This window comes from Leiobunum rupestre, chromosome 3, assembly GCF_980474605.1.
Source record: "Leiobunum rupestre chromosome 3, qqLeiRupe1.1.hap1, whole genome shotgun sequence".
In the NCBI taxonomy this organism is placed as follows: Eukaryota; Metazoa; Arthropoda; class Arachnida; order Opiliones; family Sclerosomatidae; genus Leiobunum; species Leiobunum rupestre.
In genome coordinates this window covers 58,228,980-58,248,531 of record NC_143386.1, presented here as the reverse complement: position 1 = coordinate 58,248,531, position 19,552 = coordinate 58,228,980, and the positions used below count along the sequence as shown (strand labels likewise).

Sequence of the window (19,552 nt, the reverse complement as noted above, 5' to 3'; positions counted from 1 at the left end):
ATCAAGCCTAAGTTTATAAGTATATATAGATTAAATAGGAAAAATTGTTTTTTTATAAAAAAAATTATTTTTATTTTCTTTTTGAGCATTTTTGTTCGGTGTGTTTGGAAAGCGTTAATTCAAATCGCTGTTGATTTTCGATGTCATCAAAAAGTTTAACTTAAGCAATTAGAATTATTTATCGTAGGAATTGAGGAGTCAGTCTCTTAGGCAACGGTGGGGTAGCTAGCTTGGGTGGCGATACCGCATTGGTTGTCCTTGTTCCTGGACATCTGAATGTAGCCTTCCTGTCCCCAGCTGGTTCCCCAACTATTTCGGATAAAGAGAAAGTGGGATTAAGATAAGATATGAACTCGACCTTGTTGGGCGAGTCGCGTTTGTACCTGTTCTTAACGAGCCAGTAGTCTTGGCCGCCATCGGTACCGTATCCAACAGCGAGGACACCGTGATCCAAGAGGCTGGAGCTGCAGTAGGGTTCGTCATAGACACCGGAGCTGTACAATTGGAAGCTGAAGTTGCTGGCGTCGATGGCGACTGAGATGGGTCCGACGGAGGCGACTGCGTTTTTCAAGGCGCTTTCATCTCCGGATGGGATGTCAACGTATCCGTTCAAGTTGGCTCCAACGCACTTCTTGTCGAAGTGGCATTTGCCATCCTGGGATGAATAAATTGATTTTGTTTTATTTTGAGCAAACTTATGGTGTCGGCCAAAGAATAAAATTGATTCGCTTGTTAGTACATTGCACCTAAAGTCTTTAGTCACGTTACATACGCGTGTCAATTGGCCTTCTTGTTTAGATGTATCGGGCGCGTCTCTCGTGACGTAGAAGTGACGTTTCACTATGATAGCCAATAGACGCTAGCTTAAACTCAATTAAGTCTTATTCAACTTGTTAAAAAGTTCCACGCGTGTCTTGATATTTTAGCGTAAATGGGCTCGAGCGATTTAGTGCGTCCTCCCTGAAATAAAAACAAACGCGCGAGCCTTTTACGCTAAAATATTAAAGAGCGCGCGGGACATTTTAACAAGTTGAACAAGACACGAATTAAAATTCAACGAGTCGCCCTTTTTATAAAGACATAACCTTCAAAACTGAACTCATCTCCTACTTATCTCGTGACGAAAGCGATACATTAAAACCAGTTCCGCAAGCGTCATGATTTTATAGAAAGACTTATTGGACTAAATATTTACTGATAGCTACGCGTGGAGTGACATAGAATTGGGGTCATACTCAAGTTGGTAAGCGGCTCTAGCTAGGAAAATTCGCGACTTAGAAACAAATTATCACGCCTTCCTCATATGGTTCCCAGTTTGAGTCGGCTTTGACTAATGACTTATTTAAAAGTCCACCCAAAATGTGTGCTCATTTTCAGTTAAAATTAAACCCACGAAGGTAGAAACTGACACACTAATGCCGAAACATCAATATAAATATCGTCGACGGATTGTGTGTTACGTACCAAAGCGGTGTATGGGTAGCAGTCTTCGGTGTCGATTCCGTTGACCTTGATGTAATCGAAAGCAGAGTCCATGAGACCGCCGCTGCATCCGAGGTTTCCTTCGGCTCCGGAGCAATCGACCAAGTTTTGTTCGCTGAGGGAGACGAGTTTCTTGTGGACGAGGGCCCATTGTCCTTCGAGGGAACCGGTGGCTGAGAAAGCCCAGCAGGAACCGCATTGAGCCTGGTCCTTGATTGGGGTGACGACTCCCTTCTGGCGCCAATCGACGGTGGTAGGGGCGCGGAAATCAGCTGGAGTGACGAATTTACGGTCGGCGTGGGTGGTGTGGTTGACCTTGTACAACATTCCGGTCAAGGTGCGGACAAATTCTTGGTTGGTCTACGATTAACGATAATTCGTTTGGTTAGGTTTCGTTTTTCAGGTGATTCACAATCTCAGTTACCAAGTCGGCATATTTGTTGAGCCCTAATCGGTAGTTGTGGAGACCCAAGTCGGCGTCCAAGTTGTGGTGGGTGATTCTGTCGACGTTCTGTTCGAAGATCAGACGACGGACACCTTCTTCGTGGACGGCGTACACCTTCTTGTGGAACCTCTGTTGCGAACGAGAGGGGGGTTCAGTTTTATAGACATGAAATAAATGTTTTAGCGAGAATGCGTACCTTGAAGTTATCCCAGTGTTGATCCAAGTCCTTACGGAATGGACTGCTAACTCCGGCAGCGGCCACAGCAACGAACAAAGCCAAAAGAGCGATTCGGATCATCTGCAAATTCAACGACAACCTTATAAATGCTTGCTTGAATAGGTTCATTTTTCTCTTCCACCATATTCCAAACTATACCCTTCTCATTCACTAATAGCTTTTGCGTTTATCATTTCTAAATTTGGCTATTCTTTGTAGAAAACTATTCAAGTAAATTGAAATGACAATAATAATCATCTAGGCTACTACCTAAAGCAACACCATAAACCTAAAATGGCAAGCTATCTTATAAGGTGTTGGCAAGCTATCTTATAAGGTGTTGGCAAGTCCTTCATGTCACACTACCCATCAGCTTCCACCACCCTCCTACGCATTGTAACCCGGCCACCTGAATTAATGGCTTTAAATGTCGCTTGAAGAGTTAGGCCTAAGGTGGTGCCTTGGTATTAGCCTAGCCTAGTTGATTATTACTTACTGTTAACATTAACCAAACAACTCTAGGGAAAAGCGCTTTAAACAGTGGAGAAGGAGCTTGCAAATTCAACGCAGAAGGAGTGTTTCCGAGTTTTCAATACTACAAACTGGGATCGAACCCGGCTTCTCTTGCTGCGAAGCGCAAGTGCTAACCACTCCACCATTCTGCAAATTTTGGGCCATTTCTTTCAAATAACCGAGGGTTTGGGGTAAAACTTAGGAAATTCCAAAATATCAAACGAAACACGAAACACTCAGATTTTTTAACTAACAAACGTGAAACTTATTCCAAAGTGGCGCGTCTGGCTTAGAGCCGAAATCTCTTACCTTCAGTGTTAAGCGGGTCACCCCAATACCGAAAGAGTGTTCTAGAGGTTCCTTTTATAAGTGCTGACAATCTGATTTGGACAAATCACATGAGACAACTTGACTTTTACCGATAAGGGTAGATATCGGCCCACATAGCTATTGTTATTCAACTCGTCTTTCTAATACGTAAGACTCGAGAGAAAAAAGTGGTAAGGCACGCGGGTGTATGGACGCCTACCAGATACGGTCGTTTTCAAGAGGGTCTTTGCTTGATAACAATATCAAAGGTGCTCCGTCGTCTATAACTACCAGAATATTCTGGATCTAGCCTTAAAGATAATCGATTTTGAGACATTGTGTAATTTTAATTAATTTATACACACCGAACCTGATTTAAAAGGCGAACGAACTTTAGCCGCAATCAGCGCCTATTGTTTCGAGTTTTCTAATTGTTCCCCAAAACCAACTTAGTCATCACTAATTAATCTAATTCTTAAATAGTGTCTGCGTGCTTTTTTTCCCACGTTTAATTTGAATAATACGCGTTGTGCAATTTTTGATAATGATTGAACTCGAGTGCGCGGTTTAAATTGGAGGATTTTAATAACATCCTTAAAGGTTATTGAGATAACTTTCGGTACCTAGAAAAAAGTAATTCTTGGTTTGGTGTGATATATAATCTCGAGTTCGCTTCGCCCATTGACACTCAATGACATTTTTATTTTCTTTATCACCAATTACGCCAGATTAGCCACGGTATTTAATCAATATTTCTTTAACCAAGTGTCTCTGTTGATGGAATGAATTGACACTTTTCACCGTTACTCGAGTGCGTAATATGCATAGCATCACGATGTGTTTGCGTGTAAATGTATAAAAAAAACGTAATATCTCGAAATAGGTAATTTTATTTAATTTTAAATGCTAATTTTCTTAGGCAATTGGGTAGGTTCCGTAAGAAGCAACACCGCACGTATTATTCTTGTTCCTCGCCATCTTAAAGTAACCGTTGATACCCCAGGAGTCGCCCCAGCTATAACGTAAAGACAATATTGTTATTTCATTATTAAATATTTGGTACCAGAAGGATAAATTTTACGAGATAAGTTTGCATGTTTCAATGGCATACACCACATCACAACTCAAAATTTACGACATACTCCGTTTACAAATGTAAATTGTAAAGTCGTTGACTACGTTATGATAAAAACATGTGCACGCGAAAAATCTTCAATTTATTTCTCCATTTCTCGCCACTAGGTTCTCTTGTATCTGGACCCCGTTTTTTCAAGAGTCAAAACCCGCCGAAATATGTTGTATTATAACTAATTTGGGATGTAATTTACAATTTTTAAGCTTCTTTTAAGAAGTTTAATTTTCAAGTTTGTTTTTATTTTATTAATTAAACGCCCACCGTAAATATATTCATAACGGACCAGATCAGAGAGCCATCTCCCGTGAAACTGAAGCAATAAAAATTCATAGCGTCGTTAAAATGTATTTTATCGTCGAGCGGCGTGTACTAGCCTTTATAATAACGTAGGCAACGGTAAAAATTGATACTGTCTATGGATATTTGCTTATTTATCCGACAAAATTTCCCGATTAAATTGTTTTAGTCAGTATAAATACCAATTTCCCTAATTTGTTATCTTCCAAAAAGTCCATGTTTCTTGAAAGCGAAAACTTATCTCTAACAAGGAGACATCCCGAAGTGTAACCCACCGATTTTGATCAAACTCGGGGGATTGGTAGACGTTCATGTATGATGAAAAATCCTAAAGGGAATTTATTCAATGGGCAACCATTTTGCCATGGCAACGAAAATGTTTTTGACAGTACAAAATGGAAATTTTCCCATTGAAAATAACATGGGATTCTGACCGATTCCTAGGCCAAAAAAATAAAAAATAAATTAAAATTGACAGTAAAAACATCAAAATTGATCGACTTTTGATCAATTTGAGGTCAAAATCCCATGTTATTTTCAATGGGAAAATTTAATATTTTGTATTGTCAAAAAAAATTTCGTTGCCATGGCAAAACGGTTGCCCATTGAATAAATTCCCTTTAGGATTTTTCATGATTCATGAACGTCTACCAATCCCCCGAGTTTGAACAAAATCGGTGGGTTACACTTCGGGATGCCTCCTTGTAAGATATAAATTACATACTTCTGGTGGTACCTTTACCGCGGTAATTACCTGTTCTTAATTAACCAATAATCTAGGTCATTCTCCGTACCGTAGCCAACCAGCAAGACGGCGTGGTCCAGATTCTCAGGGTCGCATTTGGGGTCGGTGTAAATTCCTTCCCTTAAATCATGGAATTCGTTATTGCAGTTTTCTCGGATTGGTGGCGGGAAGGCCCTTACTTGTAATGTTGCAGACTTTCGTGGCTAGCGTCAATAGCGATGGAAATAGGTCCAACTGTGGCTACCGCTTCCTTCAAGGCATTTTCATCACCAGATTCGACCATTTTATAGTCGGTGATATTGGCTCCAATGCAAGTTGGGTTGTAGTAGCATTTGAATTGCATGGCGTAGTATGGATAGCAGATCTCTTTGTCAACGCCCCCTCGGTCGATGACGTACTTGAAGGCGTTGTGTGGAAGACCACCGTCACAACCATCGTTTCCTATAATAATATCAGAAGTTTATTGTAAATCACATCTGTGGGAAAAATCTGCACGTTTTCATTGTAACATCCTTTTGGTGGGCTGTGACTCGCGCCGGACTTGCACATTTGCGAAAATCGTAAAAGGGCCAAAAAAAAGTGCGTCGATAAATGTGCGTCTGTCATTTTCTCAACGAGTGTGCGATAAACAATTTAAAGAGAATAGTTAACTACCGCCCGTAGATCTGAGATTTTTAGAACTTTTACACACTTTGCTCTAGTCTCTCTTGATACCATAATTTACTCGTACTATCTTAGTGCCATCTGCCCACTGGATTACCGGTTATAGTCAAAGTACTTATCACAGTCTGTGGATGTTTCGATGTCCAGAGAGTGGGTGGGCTACCCACTCCTGGGAAGCTTCAGCAACGCTCCAGGAACTGTTGTATTCGACAAGTGAAAACGCTTGCAGGAAACGATGCGTTAATCAGACTATTTGTGACTGTTGATTACGTAGTTTTACTTGAATTATGGTACATCTTAAAATTGCTAATAGTTAGTGAATCTCCAGTAACTCTCTAAGTTAACTTCCAACTTTTGGTCTTGCACATTGGTTTTGTTCTCTGGAACCACGTGACCTTACGGAGACGTAAAATCATGTTCGATGACCCGAACCAATAAACGTGAAGGTAGAGTTGACCCCGACCAATGATCAAATGGGGGTAACACTTTACACCACTGACGTTTAGGCACAAACAAGTATATGGCAGAAGTAACTATGGCACTTAGGCAGATATGGCTTTATCTTTTCTAAGGCATCTTTATAACCCCTTCGGCATCTACTAATACTTGCTACTCTAACAAAAATTACCCTACACTGTAAAACCCCCCAATATACAATTTATCAAATTCAAAATAAACCAAGACAGCAAGACTACTAGCGCCAGTAACGGTTTCCCACGTACTACTAAAGGGTTCACCGAATTTAAACTACCACTGACGCCGTACTGACCCAATTACTATGGGCTTACCTATAAATGGTTTGGCCGCTATGACGGCCGCGTAAAATATATGAATTGAAAAGGAAGAAGTGGTCAAGTCGACCTTGATCTTGGCCTCACGGTTTCCTGGTATGGCTTTATATTTTTACTATCCCGATCGTCGAGCGGATCAGGCCCCAGAAAGGATTATAAGAGAGGGGGCTATATGACCTGTCAATTATAGTGATGAGCGTTAATTAAAACCCCTTCTCCCCCGACAAAAATGTGAAAGCCACCCGTCCTACCACAGCAGCCGCGCTTAATGCAGACCTACATGAGATATGAAATTTCCCAAAAGGAGACGTTGCACTACCCATTCGATTTGCCACGGCAATCGCAAATGTTTTTAACCATTGAAGACAAAGAAATCTCCATTTAAAAAAGCATGGGATTTTATCGGTTTCACAGGGTACCCTGTACGAAAATTTAAAAAAAAATTAAAATCACGAAATGGGTAATTTGGATCACATTTACGTAAATTTCATGAAGTTTGAATAAATCTTATTTTTGTTTTAAGTGGTCAAAAACATTTTCGGTTGCCATGGAAAATTGAATTGGGAGTGCAACGTCTCCTTTTGAGAAATTTCATATCTTATATAGGTCTATATTACGGCCGACTTTGAACAAAATCGGCCATAAACACCTCTGGTACTCACCTTGTTAGTGTGTTTTGCTTTAGCTACTAGAAATTGCTTGGCGCCAAAATGTGGGATCGATCATTTGGGCCTTTCAGAGGGGGGTAGTGGGGGGAAAACTCCGGGGTCCGGTGAAAAAAGGCCCAGGGGCATTCTTTTACTGCCCATCGCCTTGATCTTCACCAGCACCACGAATTATATTTATTTAACCCAAGTTAGGATAAGATTAGTAATTAGGAATATTTTACTCCGACTATGCTGAAGATGGAGCTACCAAACACTAGGCGGCTTTTCCCGCTTCTTTTCAACATCGACGCATGCTCCGTGACTCGTTCGAATAAACCACGTTTTACAATAGAAGTGGCTCACGAAGAGCTTGTATGGTGGCGTTACATTTCATATGAATAAAGAGAGTCATTTGAACAAAAATCGTATAATTGGGTCGCTAAAATCATTTTCGCCCAGAGCCTCTGAAGACCTAAGCATGGCCCTGTACCATTTGGATTAACACCATCCGGACCCTTAGGCTTGAGCTTTATCAGGGCCTTCGACCTTTACTCTGAACTATTTTCTACCTCCCTCCTGTCTTTAGGCAAGTTCTGGGCCCCTAAGTCAATTCAACATATTGGTTAATCCACCACTGGGATTACTTACCACCCTGGCCCTTAGGCTTGGATGTTATCAGGACCCCTGACAATGGTATAGCCATATTTAGCAAGTTCTTGGCCCCTAAGTCAACTCAGCTTTATTTTTTAATCCATCACTGAGATTAGCCACCACCTGGTCCCCTAGGTTTGAGCTTTATCAAGGCCCTGACCTTGTTTCAACTTCCTTCCGTGGCGAGCTCCAGATCCCACAGCCCATTAGTCAATGCGCTACAGATAATAGTTATAAAACCAGATTTGAGATAATACTACAGATTAGCAGATTGCTTCAACATTTTTCAGGTCAACAAAGACTACTACGGTCATATTGCAAGTCTATTTTCGTTAAGTGATTAGGTATTGCTATAAAGATTAAGTAACACGTTTTTAACCGAGGCTGAATAGGAAGCTAGATACTTCCCCCCCGAAGGAGGTTAAGTGTAAACTTCTGGTAATATTGACAGTTGCCGAAACTAACCTTCTCTGGCGCAGTCCACCAAGTTCTGTTCGCTCAAAGACACGAGTTGTCCGGTTTTTCGGAACCATGCTCCTTCCATCGCACCTGTGGCCGAAAATGACCAACAAGAACCGCATTCGCCTTGGTCCTTGACGTCGGTGACCCTTCCTTCTTTGACCCAATCGATTTTGACGGGGAGGTCAGAAGCTCTGGTCAAAACCTCGTGCAGATTCTGGTTGTTGGCCCTAGTTTGCAAAGTCAACGCTTCCTTTTTCAAACCGTTCATGGTCTTGACGAATTCTTCGTGGGACTGTTAATAAATAATTAACGTGGACTTAGGGGTGCAATCGTTAGTTAGAATTGCGAAATGGAAGCTTGCCATATCGGAGTACTTGTTGATGCCCATCTTGTGAGTCTTCTGTCCCAAATCAGCTTGAATATTATGGTCCATAATCTTCCTTACATTTTGAGCGAAGACCACCCTTCTTTCCAGGTCCACTTGGGGATGGTAGTCTTTTCCGTGAGTGTGCTGCGGAGTTAAGTCTCTTAGTATAATCTATTTACCATTTTTCAATACTGACCCACCTTAAATTTCTGCCAGTGTTGGTGAATGTTTGGTTTAATTTCGCTGGCACTTTCGACAACGACTAAGACCACAGCGAGACAACTTAACACACTGACCCACATCTGAAATATTCGCTTGAAATTAGTAATTATACAAAGTAATTGGTCGTTAGGAGTATTATAAGTGGCCTGGTTATACCTTTTAATGATCTAAGTTCTCCAACAATCGCGAAGAAATCGCCGAGGTATACCGAGTGGTTGATGGTGATACCTCTGATTTGGTTAGCTTCGGTTAACAGTATAAATTACCGTTTTGCAGAATGTCCCTGCGTGGCTAGTGTCAATATCACGTCCATAGTTGATGACCCGTTTGATTGATTCCGCTATTGTTCTTGTAACTGAGATGATCGTCGTCTTGACGCGTTATCCATTAATATTCGTCAAATGGACCTTTTTGTTTTAGGTATAATTAATTTTCAACATTTCTGTCGCGTTTCCTGATCTAAATCTGTCATCTATGAGTCCATCAATACAGTCCGTCGTATAAATGTCTTTACTAAGGTACTGTGGTCCATAGGGTTTCATAGTTAGCAGTTGCTATTTAAAGAAATACATTTGCATAAGTAATATACTAAACAAAAATATGACAATACGATATTGCTTAGTGACAATTTGTAACGAAATGTTTAACTTTAGGTACTGAAGACTTGCAATAGATTATCATTAATAATAATAATAATAATAATAATCAGCTAAGGTAATACCCAAGGCACCAACTTAGGCCCAATTCATCTAGCGACGTTTAATTCTATCAATTAAGCCCTTCACACCACTTACTATTACCATATGTAACATAAGTACTCATAAGTGTACCAAAAAGAACATCTTCTCAATGAGACCTTGTTCACAGGATATTACGTAATTGACGTCACTTTCCAATCGATGACGGCTTTTTCGTCATCAAAAGCAGGTCTGGTGGGGAGGGAAGGAAGTTAAACTGTTTTTGCGCGTAGTTCGTTCGTGATTTCTTTGGTGGCTGTGAAACAAGGTCTCATTGAAATTTTTAATACAGAGATGTTATATAGAGGCATACTTATGAGTAATTATGTTAAATATGCTATTACTGTTAACCTCAACCAGTTTTTATAGAAGGGGATACTTAAGAACTCGTGGGATAGAACTTAGAGTCAAAACGTTCTCAAATTTGGAAATACCTAGCTATATAAAGGAAGCGAATGTTTATAAAAAATCAATTTAGCGTTCTTATCCAATAATTTGTAATTGTTTAACCTATATAAGTAACCATTATTTTGGCTTTTGAAAAGGTTTATATTTTTAGTAGGCCTTGACTGGTCGGTAAACATGAAAACATTTGCGTTGTATATTGTACTTATGATATTTATTATTAAAGAAATCTACTAGCAACTTCTTATGTTATACAGTGGATATTTTGTAGATTATTGTTCCACAGTTAAGGAATGATCAGTATTATATTTTGCTATCTTTATAATAATTATATTTTTGTTAACCCAGATGTTTAAATAGACCATTCTATAAAATACTACTTATGTGCTTAATTACTTTTGTGTATAGAGAGGCAGAAGGTTTGGCCCGATTTTTCATGAACCAGGGAGGCTCAATAATGGATTATCTGGCAAACCTGCCAACCTAGTTGTCAGGATAAATAGTGGATTTTTGATCAAAATCCTACTCATTTAACGGTTTTAGTTTTATACAAACCATAATAAATAGATAATGAACTATACCTCATTGATTTTATAAATAGTTCAGTTATGGACTTACTATATTTTGAAATATACTATCTTCACGTAGGCTACCTTAACTATATTATGAAAATCGACTTTATGGGTGACGCGTCAGAAAGTATCAATCAAATAGGAATGAGCATAAGCAGAATTTTTAAACCAAAGAGTAAATGAGTTTGCAAGTCCTACTGAAGTAGCGCCAAGTTGTCTTTGTGAAAGTGTTTTGGCCTGTTTAGCTGGAAATTTATAGAAAGGTATATTGCTAGGTATTAACATAAATATGAAAAATATCTCGTATTCTGAATTGAAACTTTATCAGGTTCGTGGTAGTTTTCATTGGCACGATTTTCTTTTCAAACTGCGGAAGCCTACAGCGCATCGTGGCTTAAAATATATAAGGTGTATCGATGTACAATTGTACCTTTCCGTGAAGGTCTGTACTGTTGGAGATTAAATGTTTTACAATAATAAATGTAAATGTTTTAGAATAGTAGAAGGAAAGTGAGGGTGTGGCATCGATCCCGGGTTCGGGTTTGGGTTCGGGATCGAAATCCGGGATTTAAGGGAGGAAATGGGGGTAAAATCATCGAAAAGTCAATGTATTTAGGGTATTTCTCGCGACGATTTGTTTTCCCGTATATCAACATATTATGTCCAGGCCAACTTGTTCATTTATCTACGCTTATCTCGAAAGATACTTGAACGTATATCTTATCGCGTTTTATCGTACGGAATAAGTTGAAATGATGTAAAAATTGATAACCTAGGCGGCGCGTGCGCAGATTACCCCGGGGGACGCGGTTAATTTGAATTGAAGTGTTTTGACGTCATTGAATATTCGTTGTTAAAGTAGAATGGAAATATTTTTAAACTTCATTTTAATATCATTGTAGTACGCTTGGCACTTGAACCAATCTCACGAGTATTTCTTAAAACGAATATCTCGATCGCGTTTTATCGTACGAAATAAGTGGAAATTATGTAAGTTGTATGATTAATAACCTAGGCAGGAAGATAGCGCGCGCGTGCGCGGATTACCTGGGAGGCGCGGATTGCCCGGGCGCGCGGTTAATTTGAATTTAAAACATGGATTCCCTCTCCGAAATAATTCATATACCCAAAATTGGACCGCAAGTTTTTCTTTTTAGGGGAATCTCTATGGGAGTTTAACATTACAATAAAGCTAATAGGTCCAGTTTGGGGTACTTTTGGTCCGAAATGGGGTACATAGGGCCAAAAATGGTGACTTTGGTCGTTTTAAGGGTACTTTTGGTAATTTGGTCCATTTTTGGGTACATCAGAAAAGCAGTTGGAAAAACGAAGAGCCTATTTTTTCCACCCATCTCCAAACTCCAAAAATGTATTGCTTTAATTTATTTATCCCTTCCGTAGGTATAAAATAAGATAAAAACCACTTACCTATATTTTAATTACGGTAAATTAAAAATACTTAATTAGTGTACTAAGTTACGTTTAAAAGAACCTTTTGTAACAATTCCAATATGTAAATATAGGTAAGAGACAAGGCTACCATCTATAGAAGCGTTTTACAGTTCATTTAAAAATCTATTTTTTTTTAAATCATTATCTCGTTCGTAATTGCCTTTCTATCTCTTCAATTTTAAAAGTATCCTAATTAATTCTATATTTTTAACATTAACAAGTCTCCAAATTATACCAACTTTTAACCAATTTTCCCCAATTGTACTAATTTTTAACAGAATTTCCTAAATTATTCTAATTTTACCATAAGCCAACTTAATTTCATAACTATTGTCTATTTATGAAAATTGAGTTTTGTACGTATTTTGAATCGTTTCATTTTTATCCATAAAATGGGTGATTTGTAGGAAATTTATATTATTTTTATTGGCTTTACAATATTTCAAGTTAATTTATAAAATTTATAAATGAGTTTAATTAAATTAATAATTAAGTTTCGTTCGTATATTGAATCGGTATTTATTTATAATATTTTTTTTCACCTAGATTAATTTTTTATCCCCCACACTCTCGATCTAGCTCCCTACTATACGTGTCCATTTATAATATCAAAATTGAACCGTCATGAATAATCCATATAAACGTAAAAGACGCGGGCGTCTTGAAGTTCAAGTTTCGTTTCCACTGAAATAGAAACAACAAGAGGAAAGGGTCTTTCTGGTGACCTAACATTTAACATTGCTGGACGTTTTATATTTATTGTGTTCTGTTACTTATAGTCATATGGATTTCCATTCATTCGAGGAAGTTAGTGAAATAGTGGTTAGATATGCAAGAAATAAAAGAACATTTGGACGAAATAAAAAAAGCATTTAAAAAAGTGGGAATTGAAGTTAGAAGAAGCTTGTCAAAGGGAAATTGTACTGAGAAATAAAGTTAAAGATATAAAAACAAATACAATTGGATTGAAAATATTGCAAGATAGTTGGAAGGGAGCAGAGAAGTAAAGGGATAATATTGTATGTCATTTATTGGCTTAAGACCTGTTAAATAAAATATGAAATAAAATAAAATATAAAATAAAATATGAAATAAAATATGAAATAAAATAAAATATGAAATAAAATAAAATATGAAATAAAATAAAATATGAAATAAAATAAAATGTAAGTAGGAATACTCGGTGATAATTCTTAACTTTGTCTTAACTTTGTCTTAATGTATGTATTTTATAGGAATTGTTCATTTCCTGTGTCTGCTGACAAAGGGTTAATCGTTTATTTTATAAATTAATTTATTAAATTAAAAAAATATATATAAATATAATAAAAAGTAAATTACATAAATCCATCGGAATTGATTTGCGGGTGTTCGGGGATTTGATAAACATCGTTAACATTTCTTATTGGACGAGGGTACGTACGTTATAATGCTATATAAAAATAATATTTATCTAATTGTGGTAAAAAAAAAATAGAAAAAATGTAAATAACTTCTAAAAAGTTTTGAAAAGGTTTTGATATATTTCAAAATAAAATACCGGAGGACGCGGTTAATTTGAATTTAAGAGTGTTTTGACGTCATTGAATATTCGTTGTTAAAGTAGAATGGAAACATTTTTAAACTTCATTTTAATATCATTGTAGTACTTAAATATGCTTGGCACTTGAATCTATATCACGAGTATTTTTTTTTAAACGAATATTTCAAGTTTAAGTATGAGAAACGTATCGTTCTCAAGTATTGTAATTGTACACGTGATTCCGTATGAGGACCGGATAAATTCCTATATACGTAACGCGATACACTTCAAAATGCGTATACGTAGAATGGAATTAATTTTAAACCCCATTTTAATAAATAATATATCGAAGATCAATAATTTCAGAGTATAAAAAGGGAAAACCGTATAATAGTTAGACCAGATTTCGAAAGTTCACCATCTGTATTATATTGGAAGTGACTCCGAGGAATCTTAAAATGTAAGTAGGAATACTCGGTGATAATTCTTAACTTTGTCTTAATGTATGTATTTTATAGGAATTGTTCATTTCCTGTGTCTGCTGACAAAGGGTTAATCGTTTATTTTATAAAATAATTTATTAAATTAAAAAATATATAAATATAATAAAAAGTAAATTACATAAATCCATCGGAATTGATTTGCGGGTGTTGGGGGATTTGATAAACATCGTTAACATTTCTTATTGGACGAGGGTACGTACGTTATAATGCTATATAAAAAATAATTTTTATCTAATTGTGGTAAAAAAAAATAGAAAAAATGTAAATAACTTATAAAAAGTTTTAAAAAAGTTTTGATATATTTCAAAATAAAATATAAAGAATAAAGAAATTATACACTAAGGTTCATAGTATAGCTAAATATTAGTTATTATTTCTATAGTGAAATGGCATCGAATAATCTTCGATCTTTATCTGGAGAAATTGATACACCTTCATCTATTACAAATTCGGTAATCTATATAAATAAAATAGTTTTGTATTCATATTATATAGTTACTAAGTAATTATTTTATTTATATTTAGATAATAGGAAGTAATAATGAATCTATTGAATCCAATGTAAAGAAAATGCATCAAGATATTAACTTGGAAAATCCAAAAGATGATTCACCAGTAAGCAGTATTCAGATAATTAAAAATCATAAACAAAAACCGACTGATTACGGTGCATCAAGAGATTATATTTGTTTATCTTCGAAAAAAGGTGAATCATTAAACATCAACAATGCGGTAATTTACTTATAATATATTTTATATGAAAATAATTAAAGGTTTTATAAATGATTAATTTATATTATAGATTATAGGTGGATCTAATAGCAAAATAGTATACGTCCAGGTAAAGTATTGTTTTATTTAGAAGTTTAAATTTTAATTTAATGGTTTATTTTAGAATAACTATATGTTAAATGATTTATTTTAGAATAGCGTTGATACATATGGTGGTAGGACAACATTATAAAGTAGGTATATTGATTTAAAAAAAAACTATAGATTAATTAAACATTTTAATAATATTTTTACATAGCTTCGATAGTATCCAGAGATTGTACGATTGTTATTACAAAATGAAACTAATTTATTTTATAATCTAATTTGAATTATTTATCAATAAATATAAAAAATTGTTTTGTTTTGTATTTAAATGTACACATTTTCATGCAAAAAAAAAGTTTTTTTATCATTTTCTAGTAAGCGATTGTAAATTAGTTATTTTAACTCTTGCTAATTCTAATTCCTAGCCATTGTATTAGTAAGCAGATTTTTGCTCGATCCATTGTTACGTTTGTTATATTTTGTGTGATATGGTTAATGAAAATAAAAAAAGGTCTCGACTAGCTCATTTCAAATGGGTATACGAATACGTTAAATTACATTCCGATATACAAATATATACTCTTTACGTTCAATACGTTTAAATAGCTTTCTAAAATGTAAATATAGGTAGTAAAATACTGCAAAAGCCTCTGACTCTACGTTCAATACGTTAAAATAGATTTCAATACGTAAATATAGGTGAAAAAATACTAGAAAAACACGCATACTATTATTTTTTTTTTAATTTTTGGAAATACACAACATCCCCCAGTTACTTCGCAATATGACGAACTGGCTGCTCTCTTTGTCCCTAACATATCACAATTTAAACACAAATATATGCGTGGTAATGCTTTTAATACACCTGGTGGAATTCTTATACTCAAAATTCTTTTAGATTGGAAATAAACAGCTTTACGATACTTCAAACAGATTGAGTATCCGTCACAGTACCATGCTAACCCTCCGTCAGTTGGAACATGAAAAACTGAACCGTCACAATATATACAGAAGTAGCTACCAGTTCTTAATAATGACGTGATTCCGTCTTTCTTCAATTCTTCGACAGATATTGCATTCACTAGTGGTAAATAAACGCGTGGTTATAAATTCATATATAATTCTTATAATAGTTTCTAGTGAAGGCTACCATTAATTAAGAATTAACAACATCACCAAACTTTAACATTACAACTAAATAATTAAATATAAAAAATAATGTAATTTCTAAGCTAGCTTTAAAAATACCCGAAAACAATCTTACTTTTGAAAAATGACTCTTTAATATCATAAATCGTCTGTCATACTCGGAAACAATTATTTGATCACTGATGTCGTTTCTAATATTTCTTCAGCTTTTAAAGAAAAAAAGAAATACTCGAGAATGGTAAAATAGTCTATATTGAAATTTAAAGTGCGTTTAAATTGAAGTGATTCTTATTTTGGATTCCACTTTCACAATGGGAAAAGCGTCTTTCTCAAATGTTGTAATTGTACTAATAGATATGATTTTAAGACCTATTTTAATCAATAAGATAGAATCGTTCAATACTTTGCAGGTATCAAAAGAGGAACTCTTTCAAATGGATAAATCCGTTCGGTCTAATAGTAGATTACGCACCTACAATCCATGATGTTTACATTTAAATTCAAATTATAACGAATTGAAAGTTTGAAGAAAATATTAATTTAGTTTGTAAATTAAATCCTTTTATAGTACTTTGAAGGGCTCTTAATACGTTTTGAACTTCCAAAATAAATTAATGTACTAAGTTACGTTTAAAAGAACCTTTTCTAACAATTCCAATATGTAAATATAGGTATAAGGATTGAAAAAATACTTAAAGAAACTCAGCGTAAATTAGAATGGAAATCGGCTCCGGTAACGGTTTGGCAAATTTTAATTCTAATCTCAGGTTACTGTTTTTTACAATATGCAAGTGATTAGCGTTGTTATTAAGCTCCGAGGTATCCAAAATCAAAAAGCAGGCTTTAATTTTCTATTTTTGTTTGAAAATAACCAAAACTATGCAGTTTTTTTAAAAAGAATCTCGCAAATTATACTAACTTTTAACAAAATATCCCCAATTATAATAACTTTTAACCAGGGATAAAAATGAAACTATTCAAAATATCTACAAAACTCAATTTTCGTAAATAGACAATAGTTTTAAAATTAAGTTGACTTATGGCAAAAATTAGAATAATTTAGGAAATTCTGTTAAAAATTAGTAATTTTAATATTTTTATATTTTTATATTTTTTTTATTTTATTTCATTTTATGTTATATTTTATTTTATTTCATATTTTATTTTATATTTTATATAACAGGTCTTAAGCCAATCAATGATATACAATATTATTACCTTTACTTCTCTGCTCCCTTCCAACTATCTTGCAATATTTTCAAACCAATTGTATTTGGTTTTATATCTTTAACTTTATTTCTCAGTACAATTTCCTTTTGACAAGCTTCTTCTAACTTCAATTCCCACTTTTTTAAATGCTTCTCCATTTCGTCCAAATGCTCTTTTATTTCTTGTATATCTAACCACGTCCTATTATACTCTTCCACTATTTCACTAACTTCCTCGAATGAATGGAAATCCATATGACTATAAGTAACAGAACACAATAAATATAAAACGTTCAGCTTAACTTAATTATTAATTTAATTAAACTCATTTATAAATTTTATAAATTAACTTGAAATATCGTAAAGCCAATAAAAATAATATAAATTTCCTACAAATCACCCATTTTAGGGATAAAAAAAAATTAAACGATTCCAAATACGTACAAAACTCAATTTTCATAAATAGACAATAGTTTTGAAATTAAGTTGGCTTATGGTAAAAATTAGAATAATTTAGGAAATTCTGTTAAAAATTAGTACAATTGGGGAAAATTGATTAAAAGTTGGTATAATTTGGAGACTTGTTAATGTTAAAAATATAGAATTAATTAGGATACTTTTAAAATTGAAGAGATAGAAAGGCAATTACGAACGAGATGATGATTTAAAAAAAAAATAGATTTTTCAATGAACTGTAAAACGCTTCTATAGATGGCAGCCTTGGCTCAAAAATTTATTTTCCTTAAAAGGTGTTATACATTCGATAAGCAGTGACGAGAATTCCCGTCAATCAGAGTAATATTTTATTAGTATATCTCAAATTTTTCTGAGTTTTCATCAACATACCAAGAAACAAGATCCCCAATGCAGAAAACTACGCGAAAACGCGCCGGTGTCGAAAAACGTGCTCATTCGCTTAAAAACTACGCGGAAAACGCCCTTATACGGAAATATACTAGGTAAACGCGCTCGTATGCGGGAAAGTTCCCGGAAAAACCCCCACTACCCAATGCCACACGCGTCTTATATAACAGTTTATCTCTTTAAAGTATTGAATCACTCGACATAATAAAATGAAGTTTAAAAATATTTCCATTCCACTTTAACAATGAATATTCCATGACGTCAAAACACTCTTAAATTTAAATTAACCGCGTCCCCCGGGAAATATTTTATTTTATTTCATATTTTATTTTATATTTTATTTTATTTCATATTTTATTTAACAGGTCTTAAGCCAATAAATGACATACAATATTATCCCTTTACTTCTCTGCTCCCTTCCAACTATCTTGCAATATTTTCAATCCAATTGTATTTGTTTTTATATCTTTAACTTTATTTCTCAGTACAATTTCCCTTTGACAAGCTTCTTCTAACTTCAATTCCCACTTTTTTAAATGCTTTTTTTATTTCGTCCAAATGTTCTTTTATTTCTTGCATATCTAACCACGTCCTATTATACTCTTCCACTATTTCACTAACTTCCTCGAATGAATGGAAATCCATATGACTATAAGTAACAGAACACAATAAATATAAAACGTCCAGCAATGTTAAATGTTAGGTCACCAGAAAGACCCTTTCCTCTTGTTGTTTCTATTTCAGTGGAAACGAAACTTGAACTTCAAGACGCCCGCGTCTTTTACGTTTATATGGATTATTCATGACGGTTCAATTTTGATATTATAAATGGACACGTATAGTAGGGAGCTAGATCGAGAGTGTGGGGGATAAAAAATTAATCTAGGTGAAAAAAAAATATTATAAATAAATACCGATTCAATATACGAACGAAACTTAATTATTAATTTAATTAAACTCATTTATAAATTTTATAAATTAACTTGAAATATTGTAAAGCCAATAAAAATAATATAAATTTCCTACAAATCACCCATTTTATGGATAAAAATGAAACGATTCAAAATACGTACAAAACTCAATTTTCATAAATAGACAATAGTTTTGAAATTAAGTTGGCTTATGGTAAAATTAGAATAATTTAGGAAATTCTGTTAAAAATTAGTACAATTGGGGAAAATTGGTTAAAAGTTGGTATAATTTGGAGACTTGTTAATGTTAAAAATATAGAATTAATTAGGATACTTTTAAAATTGAAGAGATAGAAAGGCAATTACGAACGAGATAATGATTTAAAAAAAAAAATAGATTTTTAAATGAACTGTAAAACGCTTCTATAGATGGTAGCCTTGTCTCTTACCTATATTTACATATT

The 19,552-nt window shown here is 34.6% G+C and overlaps 2 protein-coding genes across 2 annotated transcripts; both read right to left on the bottom strand.

Moving 5' to 3' along the window:
- Window positions 1-44: 44 nt before the first annotated feature.
- LOC149953177 (cathepsin L-like peptidase) lies at window positions 45-3,069 on the bottom strand. The gene is made up of 6 exons (XM_090168780.1): window positions 2,967-3,069; window positions 2,124-2,225; window positions 1,907-2,056; window positions 1,465-1,842; window positions 384-655; window positions 45-309 (listed from the first exon to the last, which is right to left on the bottom strand). Exons 2-6 carry the CDS (start codon window positions 2,223-2,225, stop codon window positions 207-209), a joined length of 1,005 nt encoding a protein of 334 aa, XP_090024906.1. The 5' UTR covers window positions 2,967-3,069; the 3' UTR covers window positions 45-206.
- A 769-nt stretch (window positions 3,070-3,838) lies between these two features.
- Window positions 3,839-9,184, bottom strand: LOC149953176 (cathepsin L-like peptidase). Its single transcript, XM_090168776.1, has 7 exons — window positions 9,103-9,184; window positions 8,925-9,026; window positions 8,719-8,868; window positions 8,361-8,649; window positions 5,323-5,584; window positions 5,153-5,263; window positions 3,839-3,981 (listed from the first exon to the last, which is right to left on the bottom strand). Exons 2-7 carry the CDS (start codon window positions 9,024-9,026, stop codon window positions 3,882-3,884), a joined length of 1,014 nt encoding a protein of 337 aa, XP_090024902.1. The 5' UTR covers window positions 9,103-9,184; the 3' UTR covers window positions 3,839-3,881.
- Window positions 9,185-19,552: the final 10,368 nt, after the last annotated feature.

Excerpts from the sequence above, each read along its gene's own strand:
- LOC149953176 (XM_090168776.1), bottom strand. The coding sequence starts at position 9,026 with ATGTGGGTCAGTGTGTTAAGTTGTCTCGCTGTGGTCTTAGTCGTTGTC. Across the intron at positions 8,869-8,924 it reads AACACTGGCAGAAATTTAAG|CACACTCACGGAAAAGACTA; the intron begins GTGGGTCAGTAT and ends TTAACTCCGCAG. Across the intron at positions 3,982-5,152 it reads TATTGGTTAATTAAGAACAG|CTGGGGCGACTCCTGGGGTA; the intron begins GTAATTACCGCG and ends TTTACGTTATAG.
- LOC149953177 (XM_090168780.1), bottom strand. The coding sequence starts at position 2,225 with ATGATCCGAATCGCTCTTTTGGCTTTGTTCGTTGCTGTGGCCGCTGCC. Across the intron at positions 1,843-1,906 it reads TCAACAAATATGCCGACTTG|ACCAACCAAGAATTTGTCCG; the intron begins GTAACTGAGATT and ends CGTTAATCGTAG. Across the intron at positions 656-1,464 it reads GCTACCCATACACCGCTTTG|GATGGCAAATGCCACTTCGA; the intron begins GTACGTAACACA and ends TATTCATCCCAG.